The 15735-nt window shown below is 36.5% G+C and overlaps 1 protein-coding gene across 2 annotated transcripts in view; it reads right to left on the minus strand.

The window, feature by feature from the left end:
* The window catches only part of LOC142350668 (WD repeat-containing protein 7-like), a 134740-nt gene that overhangs the window by 64156 nt on the left and 54849 nt on the right, over window positions 1-15735 (minus strand). For both annotated transcript variants that reach the window (XM_075402596.1, XM_075402594.1), the window contains 3 exons: window positions 11924-12109; window positions 11615-11691; window positions 11070-11337 (listed from right to left, as the gene is read on the minus strand). In XM_075402596.1, the coding sequence (XP_075258711.1) occupies window positions 11070-11337; window positions 11615-11691; window positions 11924-12109 (531 nt within the window). The remainder of the gene's footprint in view (window positions 1-11069; window positions 11338-11614; window positions 11692-11923; window positions 12110-15735) is intronic.

Consider the following 15735-nt stretch of genomic DNA (forward strand, 5'->3'; position numbering starts at 1 on the left):
ATTGCCGGAAAATAGCCGCCGTTGATTCCAATAAGCATGATTGGGATTGAAAGAATAGAAGATATTGAAAAAAAAGATTTTTGTACAAAAACATTTTTTAAGTCCGATTTATTTTTGATGGCATTTCGTAGTTGAACATAACGTACTTTTGTTTCTTAGAGAGAGGCTACAGGGGCTACTATCAATACCAATAAGCATTAGAGATGGTAACTAATACTAATAGGAACGACGTTCAAATAGCGGGCATCTAAAATTGGGATTTATGGGTTTATCCCGTTTCTACTTCTGACTTCAATTTTTTTATACTGACTCTGATCATTTTGAATTGCTTTGCTGAACAACTGATGATCAAAATCACTTGTAGCAGAATGAGAGAAGAGAGAAACTAGCCTAGAGAAGTCAAAAAGATATCACGCAAAATGTTCAAAAAAGCGGCAAAATGAGGTAAAGCGAAACATTTCTTTACTCGACGAAGTAAAAAAACATAGCAGCACAAGTCCTGAAATACAATTCAAAGAATTGAATGAAAACTTCAAAAGTACTCTACCTGACCAGCAGATCAATTGAACAAAGCCAGCCAAAACACAAACAAAATCATCTCAAAAAATTGAGAAACTGAAACAATCATACAAACTAAACAAAAATACTCATTACTAAAACTATTGAAGCTTTTTTTCCCTTAGGCAAAAATTCATCCCTTTAAAAATACATGTTTCAAATATATGTTCAAGACCATTTTGTGTTTTCGAAATCGGTCTAGTATTATATCTGCATGACCTGAAAAAATTCACTGGCCCTTGAAAATCGATTAACTCAAAAATGACCGAAAAATATAAAAAATGAAATCAATTGCAAAATTTAATAAAATTTTAATGAAAATTGGCGATATTAATATCTTCAGAATCATTTCTTTGTCTCTAGAGGCTATCAATTAACCCAATTCCAAGCATTAAAAAATTCATTGGCTCAAAGATCGATAGGCAATAATTTTTTAGAAAAAATCTCAAATTTAAAAAAATAAAAATTTGTTATATTAAAATGCTGAAAACCATTCAGTTGCCTCCTAGCAGCTATCTGATAACATATTATCACAGCCTGGATGAGGTTAGCTGGCTACTGAGACAAGAAAAACTGAATATAAGACAAATGTTTTGAAAAATCTTAATAAAATTGCAAATTTATCAAAAAATTTCTAAATTTCGTAAAACTAAATTGTTGATAACAAATCCATTGAAGCCAACAACCATGCAGTAACTTTTCATCAGACTGTGGATTAGGTTTTTGTGGCACTTGAGAATGGACAATTATCAAAAATTGACAAAAATTTTAGGAAACCTTGAAAAAATTGCAAATTTTGTATTAAAAAAATGCAAAAAAATTCGAGACATTAAAATGTTGAAAACCAATCCATTATTACTACAAATCAAGCAGTGCTCTATTGTCAAACCAAAAAGGACACTTCATGGCCCCTGAAGCTGGAAAAACTCAAAAAATGAAAAAATTTTCAAAAAACTCGAAAAAAATTGCAAAAATTAGTATCATTTTGCATGTTTGTATTAGTAGTACCAAAACATATAGCTCATAAAAACGTCATAACAAGTTATTTTGTCTCGCAAAAGGCCTTCATCATTTCTCAAAAACTTTAACGTAAGACTAAAACTAAAAAAAAATCACAAAATATTAAAAATTGCAACATTTTGAGCCCAAAAACTTCTAAAAATGACCTTTTAACCTTTAATTAAGGGCATCCCAGCAGCTGCACCATTCTAAGCACTTGAAGGACCACTGAAGCTCACTTTGAACCTCTAATGAAACTTAATACCCGCTGGGCTTTACCTGTTTATCCCGTTTTGAAAGATCAAAGTCATTGAAAAATGTGTGAACACATCTTAAAAAAAACACAGCGCCCCAATACAATTCAAATTATTTGAATTGTAAAAAATAGGAGCGCTATAATAGCCGGCTGAGAAGATGAGGGCGGCTATTAAAAAGAACATTAAGCATAAACAGACTGAAGTCGGACAAATTGCTCTCGAAAGACAGTCGAGGCAATTTAACTCATAGAGCGCTATAGCCTAGATAAATTTGTTTATGGGTGCAAAACATCTATAACCAGGGTGGGAATCAAGCCCGCAACCTCTAGAGTCCTCGACAGTAGAAATCACAACTCGGTTATCAGGCCCAGGTGATTTACTATGCTACAATAGCTGTTTATTTAGCAAAAAACTTTTAATTTTTGAGTGACTTTATATCACTCAAAAATGAAGAGGAAAAGCGTCAAATTTATGCCACCCACACAATATAGCCAATAATGCAATTACGAGTTTAGAAAAAGCTTCATTGATTCCCAGACTGAAAAAGATGAATCCCAGATGACAAAGTTTAATGAAAAGTCACCAAAATTCCTGATATTAATATCTCCAAGACTGGTTCCCTGTCGCCTAAAAGAAACCTGCTTGACATATAAAAACAAGTTTGGGATAGAATTGACAATTGCAAAAAAAAACATATAAAAAGCTTCCAAATTTCGCGGTATTAAATTTAAAACTATTTTTCTTGTTTCCCGAATCTGTCCAGTAACCCATCTAACTTAAAGGGCTTCACTGGCCCTTAAAGATTGATAAACTCAGAAAATGACGAGAATGTTCTTTAAAAATTGCATCGAAATGTTGCTGAAATTAATATCCGCAGAACGATTCCATTGTCTCGATAAACTATCCATTAAACCAGAATTGCTAAAATTCGTGATATTAAAATGTTGAAATCCACTCAATTGCCACTAGAAACTATGAAATAACCTACTATCACTCCCTGGAGGAGTTTCCCTCGCTCCTGAAGATGCAGAAACTCTAAAAACGACTTTCGAACGACGGGTGGGGTAATTAAATTTCGGTAGAGCTGTAGCACAGATAAATTTTTAACTATGGGTGCAAAAACCTACAACCAGGGCTGGATTCGAGCCCAAAGTTTCCGAGAGAAGCATGCACAACTCCGTTATCAGGCCCATAAGATTTCCTATGCCAAAATCGCTGTTTCTTTAGCAAAAAACTTAAAAATTTCTGAGTGAGAGCAATTGATTTCACTCAAAAACGAAGACCGCAAGCGTGGAAGAGTCAGTTGAGAAGCCGTCAGAATATTGAATTCAGGCCTTCCCAGCAACTGCACCACACTAAGCACTTAAAGGATTACTAAAACCAGCCAGTGAAGACATCTTATAAAACAAAAATTACAGGACAAGTCCTGAAATACGATCCAAAAAGCAGACAAAATTTTGACCAGCAGATCATTAAAAACCAAAAAGACAGTTTCACAAATTAAAAGAAAAACAATTATGGCTTTCAAAGCGTTTAGTCTTCCAGAAAAAGCGTGTTGAATACCATGGTTTTCAATAAGAAATGTCAAAGGTAAAGTAACAGCTTGGAATCGAAAAAAAAAGAAATTAGTTCGAAAAATCAAAATTCGCCATAGCTAAACTGTAATACTACCATTTACGAGTGCGAGCAATTGAAAAGATCCATAAAAAGAAGACAAGCGTGAAAAAGTCACCCGAGAATTCAACGAATGATTTAGAACAAAAGCGCATAAAACCGGCAAGCAAAATTTTTGCATATAAAAGCCAGTAGAATACCGCAGACGACAGAAATACAAACGGGAAGGAGCTGCTGTTCAATATATCTACGTATACTGTGCATAAATTAAACAAAATTGAGTAAAAAATCTACCTAATAGAATTTAAGTGTTTTGAAAAAAGCAGGCTCACTTTCCAGTTTGAGGGGATGTTGGTTGTAAATTGCTTGCTGGGTATGTGAGGGGGTAGGTATAAGAGAAGAGGTAGCTTGGCAAGGGAATGGTAGATATGTGGCGGAGTTAGATATGGGTGGTGGGTAGATGGGGCAGTTAGATTGAAGTGGCGCAGATACGCGGAGGTGTAGGTGGGTGGCGTGTTCTGTATATTGGATAGGGAGGAGGAACTGCTAGGTGAAAAAAAACTTCTCAAAATGACCTTCCGGCCTTGAGCATTACCAGCAGCTCCTAGAAACTAAGCTACTGTTAAACTCATAGTTCGAAAATCAAATCGTTCCAGCTAGAAAACACCTGTAGAAAACCAGTACTCCTCTTCGAATTGTAAAAAAGACCAACGTGTTTTCAATAGTTTCGTCTGAGTGCAATTAAAAATAAGAAACTACCATCAAGCGAATTGCTTTCAAACGACCAGCGTGTGGCTCGCTTCTGTAGTAGCCAGCTGGGGCTAAAGGTTGCTAGAATTTGTGCGTGCATTACTGGGGGGTAGCGTATAGAGACTCTGGGGGGGGGGGGGGGGGTTCAAATGATGGGGGAGTTTGGAGCACTGGACGCGGGTTCCAAATCGCCAAGTGGAGGAAGGTGCATGGTAGGCGGTAGCGGAGAGAGTGGTTTGGAGGTCGCCAGGCGTCAAAATTTAACAACCGTCCTTCATACCATGAATTTATGTCACCTCAAAACAGTTTCCGTGAGTTGCATACCTAGACTAATAACGCGTAAGGTTCTAAAAAAGCTACTTACTGCTCTCCAGGCGTCCTGTCCTGTTCATGCCATTTATGACTACATGACTCTTAAAATTGCAAACTTGGAATAGGATCAATTAATAAAATACCCCAATTAATAAAATATCTTAATGAGAAGACTGAATGAGTAAAATTAATTCGAAAAACAATTAGATCATAGCCAAGACATAAGAACAAAATTCAAGTAGCGGGCATCTAAAATTGGGCTTTATGGGTTTATCCCCTCTCTATTTTGATTTCATTTTTTGATACTGATTCTGCTACTTTTAGGTTGCTTTGCTACGCAAGTGCTGTTTAAGAGACCACTGAGAAGAATGATAGAGAATACAAGAAAATTTCACACAAAACATCGAAAAAGCGGCCAAATGAGGTAAATCAGAACAAAATTCTGCTGGGTGAATAAAAAACCACAGCAGGACAAATCCAGAAAAACAATCCAAGAATTTTATCAAACCAGCAGATCAGTTGAGCAACACCAGCCAAAAAAACAGTCTCAAAAGTTAACCAAAATTAAAATAATCAAACTAAACAAAAAATAATCATTACTAAAACCCTTGAAGCTTTCACTGAGAAGACCAAATTTGGATACATCCAATAACCTACGCAAAAACATTGAAAGGTGTTTACTGGCCACTAAAAACTCTCGAGAAATATGACATACTTGAAAGAATTCAACATTGCAAAAAATTCAAATGTCAAGAAACGCCATCCTACCTAGCTGAAAAAAAACATAAACTTAAAGGACTAACGTCGCTCGAATTGCTCTAAAACATCCGTCGAGCAGTTGGCTTCCTCATTAGCTAGCCACGGTTAAGTGAGGCTAGCTTTAGATTAATTGAAGGGGCTTAAGGTGAGCGCAGCGGGGTGCAAAAGTGGATTGGGAGGCCTGATGTGGGGGCGGTGGGTGGGTGGGGGTGTGTAATCGATTTCATAGAACCGCCCTTCACAAGTTTACGTCTCCAAAACAGTTTCTGTTAATCGCATACTTGAAGAATAGTGGCCTGAACGGCTCTAAGAGAATTTTATGCAAACTGGGCACAACCTCTATCCCGTTTCAAAGACGAAAGTCAAATGGTTCAGACGAAAAATCGGCCGAGCGAAAACCTGCATGAAAGTGACAAATAGGATTAAAATATTCGGTAAATTGCTTCTGAGAGCAATTAACAATGATTTCCTAAAAAGAGCCTGTTAAGTCATTTATGATGAAAAATATTTCCACTATAACTCATTGTTAATGAGGATAAGAGATGATGACATTACGCCACATAACAGCCGCTGAAGTTCGGCATCTACAAAGATAGAGAGAGAGAGATAGGAATATTTTCCATGATGGGATTGGACTCTTCAACTTCTAGTTTTCTAGCCTTGTTACTAAATAAATCATATAGAAAAAAGGCAAAACTAAAAACAAAAGGCGTCAACTTCGCGGCAAAAAAATCAAACCAATTTTTGTCTTGAACGTTCTGTCAAGTTACCCATCTCCAAGACTTAAAAAGTTTGTTTGGCCAGTATCGGTCGTTAAACTCAGAAAAGGACAAAAAATACTTAAAAACTTTGGAGACAATTGCAAATTTTAAAAATATCTTGCTAAAATTCAAGATACTAATATAATAAGAACCATTTCATTGTCTCAAGAGACCAACCAGTATCCCTATTTTAAGCCCTAAATAGTTCACTGGCTCAAAAAAATCCATAAAAATGCAACACGGTAATAATTTTCCGAACATTTGAAAAAAATTTAAATTTCATTTAAAAAAGTTGCAAAAAGTCGGGTCATTAAAATATTGATAACCATTCCCTTAAAGGTAGAAAATATGCAGCAGCTTATTACAAAACGTTGCGGGAGGGCACTGGTGCCGAAAAAAAATTCAAAAACATGGAAAAATTGTTAAAATATTTTGAAAAACTGCTTAAATTCGTGATATTAAAATCTTGAAAAACAATCCATTGCATCTATAAACTATGCAGTAGCATATTCTCAAACCCTCGAGGAATTTCCGTGGCTCATGAGGCCAGAAAAACCTTAAAAAATAACAAAAAATTCAAAAAACTCGAAAAAAATGCAAGTTTTAAAAAAAATGCTAAACCTTGTGATATTAGAAAAGTTGAAACTTAATCCATGACCAACAAAAAATGGTAAAACTGGTGATGTTAAAATCTTGCAAGACATTCCATTACATATAGAAATTATACAGTAACATATCAAACCCAAGAGGAGGCTCCTTGGCACTTGAGTCTAAAAAACCTAAAAAAAACGACAAAAATGTTCAAAAAACTTGAAAAAGCAAGTTTTATTTAAAAAAATGCAAAATTTGTGACAATAAAAAAATTGAAACCTATACCACGGCCAAAAAAAAATTTTCAGTAACTTATTATCAAACCCCTTAGGAGGTTTTCTGGCCCCTGCGTCTGGAAAGACCTAAATAAGGAGAAATAAATGTCCAGAAATTTGAAAATTGCAAAGTCGTGAGGTTAAAATGTTGAAACCATTCCATTAGCCCTATAAACTATGCAGTAACCTATTATTAAAACCTAGAGGAGGTTCCTTGGCACCTAGGGCTAACAAAAATCAAAAGTCGAAAATTTTCAAAAAGCTTGAAATTGGGCAAACTAGAAAAAATTTGTGTTTTTAGCGAGAAGCAGCTAGAAACGGGAGAGGGGAGTGTACCGAGGGCTGATGGGGGCAATAGTGGTTGGAGGGGGGGGGGGGGTAACAGCGCGCGGTGAGGGATGGGGCAAAAGTTGGGGATTCAAGAGTGGAGGGGTCTTCAACCTCCAAGAACCGCCTTCCACAACATAAGTATAAGTCTCCAAAACAGTTTGAGCAGAAACAGAGCTGAAAGGCTATAAAAGCACTTAATGTCCACTGGGCGGTATCTGTTTATCCCATTCTTGAGGACGAAAAGTCAGAAGCGTCAGACAAAAAATCGGTCAAGCGAAAAATCGCATAAAAAAGACCGACAGGACTAATATAATTGCTACAAACTTCGTTTGAGAGCAATTAATAACTAATTTGAAGGCCAACAGAATCCTGTTTGCAATTACAAGTTACAAATAGAGGCAGAAACAAAAAATGTTAATTAGGCCAAGTTACAAAATATTTGCTAAAATTTGTGACGCTAATGCACTTAAAAGATAATTTATGCCAAAAAATCTAGCCAATAATACAATTACAAGCTTAGAAAAAGCTTCATTGATTCCACGACTGAAAAAGATGACTCCCATAAGACAAAGTTTAAAGAGAAGTCGCCCAAAATTCCTGACAATAAAATCTTAAAGACTTAAAATCTTAAATCCAGATGAAATAAGACAAAACATGTCGCCTAGCATAAAGTAAAAGACTCAAAGAATGGCAAAATATTACGAAAAATTTACAAAAATTGCTAAAATTCCTGCTATTAGTACCTTCAAAACTATTTCGTTGCCGCGAAAAAATATCCAGTAAACCATCTTCAAATCGAAAAACAATTCATTGGATCCCAAAGATCGTAAACTAGAAAAAGGACGAAACTTTTTACGAAAACCTGAAAAAAAAAATCGCAAATATTAAATAAAACCTTCAAAAATAGCTTATAATTAAATCTTCAAAATTGATTCACTTGCCCTTGAATATTGAAAAAAATCCATAGATGGTAAATAATTTGAAATAAAAAATTGAAAATCACTACAACTTTTAGTAACTAAGTTTGTATCACAATATAACACAAAAACAACAAGAGAAACAGAACCAATTTGTGGTCAAAACTTCAAAAAGTGACTTTTTCGCCATAAATTTAGATGTCACCAGCAGCATCAGTGCATTAAGCATCTTAAAACCCACTAAAGCCATTGAGATCTATGTTGCACGACGAGATTTACCTGTTTATCCCGTTTCAAAAGCTAAAAGTCATCAGAAAAGTGAGTGAGAACATTAGAAAGACAGCATGCCAATACAATCCAATTCTTTGGATTGTAAAAAAGGAACCGATCTAAATTAATGCATCAATAGAAATCCCATAGCAGCTATCTTAAATTCGACAAAGGGACATAGGAGAAGCAGAACAAAGCAAAAATCAAAAAGCAAATGCTTCGAGGTCATTGAAATCAATAGCTGCAATCGTTCAAGTCAGGTCGTGAACATAGGAAAGAAGTGTTCTTTGAAGCTGAACTAAGCTACGACTTTCTTTGACCTTAAACGAATTCGAACTTAAACTAGGTCATTTTGTTGAGTTAGGTAAATCGCGTATGATCAAAACCTAATCACGCCAATGACCTAACAACTCTTGCCAGAGAGTAAGAAATAATGACGCACGCGCAAATGCCGTTATTGAGAGAAACATCTAACAAAAATGACGGAGTATCGATACAATCCAAATTCTTAGGATTGCTAAAAAAGATCAATAATAACCTCTGACATCACTTCCCGGCTATTAAATATCTACTTATGTCCCATTACTGTCCGTATTTTTGTCCGTACTCCGTATCTTTTCTCATAAATGTCCGCATTTCAAAAGTTCCGCGTTTCTGAAGTTCAAACATGTTCTCTCACTGCAACCCTTCCCAATTTATAATGCTTTGAACCTTAGTCTCAGTTTGTTAAAGTTCTCACTTTGCACGTGAATTGCAATTACAAGTTACAAATAGAGGCATTTGCAATTAGATTTGCAATTACAAGTTACAAATAGAGGCAGAAACAAAAAATGTTAATTAGGCCAAGTTACAAAATATTTGCTAAAATTTGTGACGCTAATGCACTTAAAAGATAATTTATGCCAAAAAATCTAGCCAATAATACAATTACAAGCTTAGAAAAAGCTTCATTGATTCCACGACTGAAAAAGATGACTCCCATAAGACAAAGTTTAAAGAGAAGTCGCCCAAAATTCCTGACATTAAAATCTTAAAGACTTAAAATCTTAAATCCAGATGAAATAAGACAAAACATGTCGCCTAGCATAAAGTAAAAGACTCAAAGAATGGCAAAATATTACGAAAAATTTACAAAAATTGCTAAAATTCCTGCTATTAGTACCTTCAAAACTATTTCGTTGCCGCGAAAAAATATCCAGTAAACCATCTTCAAATCGAAAAACAATTCATTGGATCCCAAAGATCGTAAACTAGAAAAAGGACGAAACTTTTTACGAAAACCTGAAAAAAAAAATCGCAAATATTAAATAAAACCTTCAAAAATAGCTTATAATTAAATCTTCAAAATTGATTCACTTGCCCTTGAATATTGAAAAAAATCCATAGATGGTAAATAATTTGAAATAAAAAATTGAAAATCACTACAACTTTTAGTAACTAAGTTTGTATCACAATATAACACAAAAACAACAAGAGAAACAGAACCAATTTGTGGTCAAAACTTCAAAAAGTGACTTTTTCGCCATAAATTTAGATGTCACCAGCAGCATCAGTGCATTAAGCATCTTAAAACCCACTAAAGCCATTGAGATCTATGTTGCACGACGAGATTTACCTGTTTATCCCGTTTCAAAAGCTAAAAGTCATCAGAAAAGTGAGTGAGAACATTAGAAAGACAGCATGCCAATACAATCCAATTCTTTGGATTGTAAAAAAGGAACGGATCTAAATTAATGCATCAATAGAAATCCCATAGCAGCTATCTTAAATTCGACAAAGGGACATAGGAGAAGCAGAACAAAGCAAAAATCAAAAAGCAAATGCTTCGAGGTCATTGAAATCATTAGCTGCAATCGTTCAAGTCAGGTCGTGAACATAGGAAAGAAGTGTTCTTTGAAGCTGAACTAAGCTACGACTTTCTTTGACCTTAAACGAATTCGAACTTAAACTAGGTCATTTTGTTGAGTTAGGTAAATCGCGTATGATCAAAACCTAATCACGCCAATGACCTAACAACTCTTGCCAGAGAGTAAGAAATAATGACGCACGCGCAAATGCCGTTATTGAGAGAAACATCTAACAAAAATGACGGAGTATCGATACAATCCAAATTCTTAGGATTGCTAAAAAAGATCAATAATAACCTCTGACATCACTTACCGGCTATTAAATATCTACTTATGTCCCATTACTGTCCGTATTTTTGTCCGTACTCCGTATCTTTTCTCATAAATGTCCGCATTTCAAAAGTTCCGCGTTTCTGAAGTTCAAACATGTTCTCTCACTGCAACCCTTCCCAATTTATAATGCTTTGAACCTTAGTCTCAGTTTGTTAAAGTTCTCACTTTGCACGTGAATTGCTTGATTGCTATAACTTGCTTTGCAATTAGTCTTTGTTCAATTCTTATTTTTTGAAGCTCTTTTACGGCAATGTTGTTCTTGTACAATATGCGCTTTTTGGATTGCTTATACATCTCTCTTCGAAAATGGCGGTTCACTAAATTGTCAGCCAAGTTTCTAACAACATTCAAAAGCGCGAGTTGGAACTGCCCGGGAAAAGTCGCTTTATGACGTTGTTTATGAATCATTCAATTTTGTCACACTTGACAAGTATGTTGGATCATTTTGCAGAGTGCTACGCACAGACGGGCAGAGCCCTCTTGTTGTGAAACTTACCCGATACAAAAAGTGACCTGTCGTATCTCTGCGATTCCTGGTAGGGATAGAGTAAACATGTAACTTTGGAACTGTGTCCTCCTTTCATGACAAAATACGAGGGAAGTCCCAACTGTTTTGAGTACTGAGAAGCGAGTAGCTTGAGAGCTGCGTGTTCTATCGCTGGTATTAGCACGATGGATCCATCTTCTCTTCCACATGCTAAGTTGCCATACTGACTCAGGTAGAGACTGCTTGTCACTTTGTGTGATTTACCGTTTTCATCGACCTAAAAATGGCAAATAAGAGAGAGCATTAAAGTACTCAAACACGGAAATTACTCGAATATTTCAGGTCTGGCACATTATAGTTGGCATTGAATGTATATGGCTTCGCATCTTCTGAACTAGCTTGTGCTTGCACAAAATTTACTTGCATTATCCCGAAAGCGGGGAATAAGGAATGGGCAAACATCGCTTCAGCTAGTCATTGTATTAAGTTAGATGTACGAAGAAGATAGAATTCTGCGTTTTATATCCTTAAAAGAATGGAAATAGAAGACTCACTAAATGCTCAACGAGACCAGATGGTTTGAACTGATCCCACACATGTGCCAGTGAAGTATAGGTCAAGCAGGGAACTTCTGAAACAAATATATTATGTTTGTCACACTTACAGTTATGCAACAAGAACCTATACCCCCACATGAAAAAGGCGACCGATAGTCGTAACCACAAATTAACATTTCCTCTCTCATTTTGACTTATTTTGTTTGCCAAGCGTACAATACAATATTGACAAAAACTCTCGAATTTCGTGAACTTCAAATAAGCTGAACTTGCTTATAAATATTACCCTAATAGCCGTACACTTACTTTGATTCAATAGATTTGGATTCCATTGTTTGGTTTTGCCATCAATCGACAAGATGGAGTTCGGAAGCATGTGCACAGTAAGGAAACCTTCCTCATTCCCTGATGCAAACACGAAACCTTGTCCACAGAATTGTGAAGCTGATACACAGTCAGGTGCCAGGAAGTAGCCGGAGGGATCCAGCGCTTCTAAAAAACATAACTGGCTTTGGTTTTTTGTAGCTAACCTAGGCAGGCTCCCGAATGGATGGGGGATGGCGGCGCGCAGAACTTAAGCTGTTGGGGGGAGGGGGGTCCAAATCACAAAATTGACTTCTATACCGTTAAATTTACATGGCACAGGAGAACTTGGTGAGGGTGTGATGTTTGGCGTGGGGTAGCTGTGTGACGTGGGGGTGGAGTGGGGTGTGTGGAGGTCGAGGCCTCCTAGAATTTCAGCATTATGTCAAAGCAAACCCATTCATATTCATAAAACAAGCAACATCAGAAGAAAAAATGAGAAACTTCTAAGAAAACATAACCGACAAGCGTATAACTGAAAGGACCGGCGAGCGGTTGTAGCCAGCAGGGGTTCAGGGATACTAGCATTCGGGTGGGGGGGGGGGGGTGAGCGGAGTGGGAGCAGGGGAAGGTGCACGGGGGAATATGAGGTGTGGGGGTGACAGAAGAAGGGGGTGTGGGGTGTGAGTGCGGAGGTCCAATTTTTAAGATTAAAAACCGGCCTGCGCACCATACAATTGTCTCCTCAAAGAAGTTTCGGTGACTCGCATATTTTTGTCTAAGAGAGCTGCTCAGCCACTTAATACAATCGGGGCTTTACCTGTTCAACCCGTTTTTGAGGACGAAAAGTCAAATGGGTCAGACGAAAAATCAGTCAAGCGAAAAACCGCATGAAAAAAATCTCCTAAGGTTTCAGTGATCTATTCTGCCCCCCCCCCCCCCCCCACAGTGTTTTTATGACCCCCAGTTATAAATTATATGTTGCAATATAGCACGTTACTATGTAAGAAAATAGCACGTGCGCCCGGGTGCACTAAGCTCACTAAGCTGTGGGCGCCGAAACAGAATAGATCCGTTTTCCAAACAAAGAGATATGCATAAAATTATCTTCGAAATGGTTTTGGAAATGCTAACAAAATACTAACACTTTGTAAAGAAAATGTCAAAACAGATAACATAAAAAAATTGTTGCAGAGAGGTAGTGGGAAGGGGTTGCGTAGCTGGAGAAGGGTAAGAGCAGGTGTAGGTGGTGTACGTAAGTGCTCCGAGGTGATTGTTAGGAGAGGGGGTGTTAGTGTCCGGGGGCTTTAAAAAGGTGGAATACAGGTATACGATAGAGACTCAAGTAGGTGGGAGCGTTTTATGTTAGAGTAGCAGATTAGTATAAGGTGCGGTGGATGAGGGCAGAGAGTTGGTAGATAGATGCTGTAGGGACTGTCTGCAAAAAACGCTTCTGATTAAAAAGAGTACTTAGAGGTTACTAACAGTTGCTCATTCGAAACAAACTCACAACGCCTTAAGTTTATGCCTAGCGCGCCAAAAACGTTAGCCTATTTCCGTAAAAAAGCTCCCCTCTTACCATTGAGTTTTAGTGATTTTGCGGGTTAGTCAAGTCACGTCAAACGCGTGACTTCCTATTTCAAACAAAAACAAAATGCGTGCAGAAAGAAATTGATAGAAAATCATTAGTTAATCTTCAGTTTGTTAAAATACAACAAACTTTATTTCGGAGTGAGAGCAATTGAAATCACTCAGAAATCAAAAAGGTGCGTCAAAAAGGACCTTTAATTTAAACAGACACACGCCATGCAAGCTAGAGAATAGTTGCTCTTTTTTCTGCTTAGCTTTTCTGAACTTATTCTTAGCTCACTTTGTACATTGAGCCAACGTATTATCTTGAAGCAAACATGAATGCTCTTTTATTACAGCAAACTGAACAACTTGTTGAATCTTTACAGAATGATTCCTTAAAGTATATTATGGGAAACTTACTCAAATTATCTATTGAAAAAGACAAAACAATCGAACAACTGCAGGCCAAAATAGGCGAATTAGAGGACAGATTATTGCAACAAGAAAGATACACCTCTAAAGATTGTTTGGTATTTGAAAATTTGCCGATGAACCATTGCGATAAACTTGATATACAAGTACAAAATTTTTTGAGACAATACCTAAATTATACTGTGCCACTCAAAAATATGAAAGCCGGTCATTTACTGAGATCTTGGAAAAATTCAAAATACCCCCCCCCCCCCCGCAGTTATCGTAAAATTCATTTAGGGGAGAAGGATGAAATTTATGCACGACGGTCAATGCTTGGTAAATTTTTCAATCCGGAAAAATCTCGGCCGATTATTATTAAAGAGCGTTTAAGACAAAAAGACAGAGAATTAAAGCAAATGGCCGAAAAAGGGTTACATTACAACAAAGAATTGTCAGGTAAAGGCGTTTTATAAAACCCAAGAAGGGTTTATCAGGTCTTGCGCTTTAAGAAAAGAACAGTTAGATAATGGGAACAGTTTTATTGTTAGACAAAGGAAGCGACAATTTGCACAGCATACGAAAGATAATGAGTTTAACAACAATACAACACAAGTATCAAACAACTCCTTCAAATGACTGTTCGAGAAACGTTATTCCACCGGCACCCAATATATCAAAATCTTGTCTCAAACGTTTACGTTCATCACCCAATGACGACGATGGCTGTGCTGCTCTAAGCGATTATTTACATCTGCAGAAAACAGCGCGACATGAAAATATATTTTGTGAGGTATCTAAAACGTCATCTCATTTTATTATCACAGCCGAGTAGGAATCGAAAATTCGGATTAGCTGGCAGATAATGACAACGACAATTGTTTAAGCATATTTAAAAATAAGAACTTTGATAATTGTACCTCAGCCACTAAAAATGTTTTTAGGTTTGAATATTAGATCTCTTAGAAAAAATTTCGATGAGTTGCAGATTCTTAACGATAGCTTGAAAAAACCACCGGACATAATTGCACTAACAGAAACTTGGCTTAGTCCAAGTGACCCCTTAGACTTTTAATGTTTGCAGGGATTTCAAAAAATTGTATCAAAACCAAGAACAATTGGCAAAGGCGGCGGCGTTGCTGTATTTTTGAAAGAAGGAATTTCATATAGCTTGCTAGATTATGAAACGGATCAGGAGAGTTTGATTCTTTCAATCAAAGAAAAAAATAAAGTGAAGGGCTATATCTGTGTTCTTTACCGACCTCCTTCAGCAAATCTGGATAAACTGTGTAATTTCTTTGAATCAATGCTCCATTTTCGAATCCAAAATCGCTTGGATATCGAATCCAAAATAATGAACCAACTCGAAAAACAAATCTCACTTCTTCTTGCATAGATCATATCATAACCGATGATGATTTGGTTAGCAAAGCTTATGAAATTTCTATCTCCGATCATTATCCAATTTCGAGTAAAGTTCCCTTCTGGTGGCACTCTATTGACCAAAAAAGAATTATAAAATACCGGAATGTGAATCAATTGACTGACCAAAAACTGCTAACCTTTTTGTTTTTGTTAGATCAAAACTTGACGAAAAAATCAACGGAATCAGTCGATGGCAAAATTCAGTTTTTAGTATCGACAATTATGCAAACTCTAAACAGATACGCGCCAGAAAATAGTTATAACTAAAAACAGATGTCCCTGGGTTAATAAATAAATTAAGAATCTTAAAAAACGCGATCAAGCCAGAAAAAATGGGTTTCGTCTGACAAACCAAAAGATAGAGAGAAGTATGTTTCCTTGAGAAATGAAATAACAAGCAAAATTAA

This window comes from Convolutriloba macropyga, chromosome 12 (assembly GCF_964194025.1).
Source record: "Convolutriloba macropyga chromosome 12, txConMacr16.3, whole genome shotgun sequence".
NCBI classification, from domain to species: domain Eukaryota; kingdom Metazoa; phylum Xenacoelomorpha; order Acoela; family Convolutidae; genus Convolutriloba; species Convolutriloba macropyga.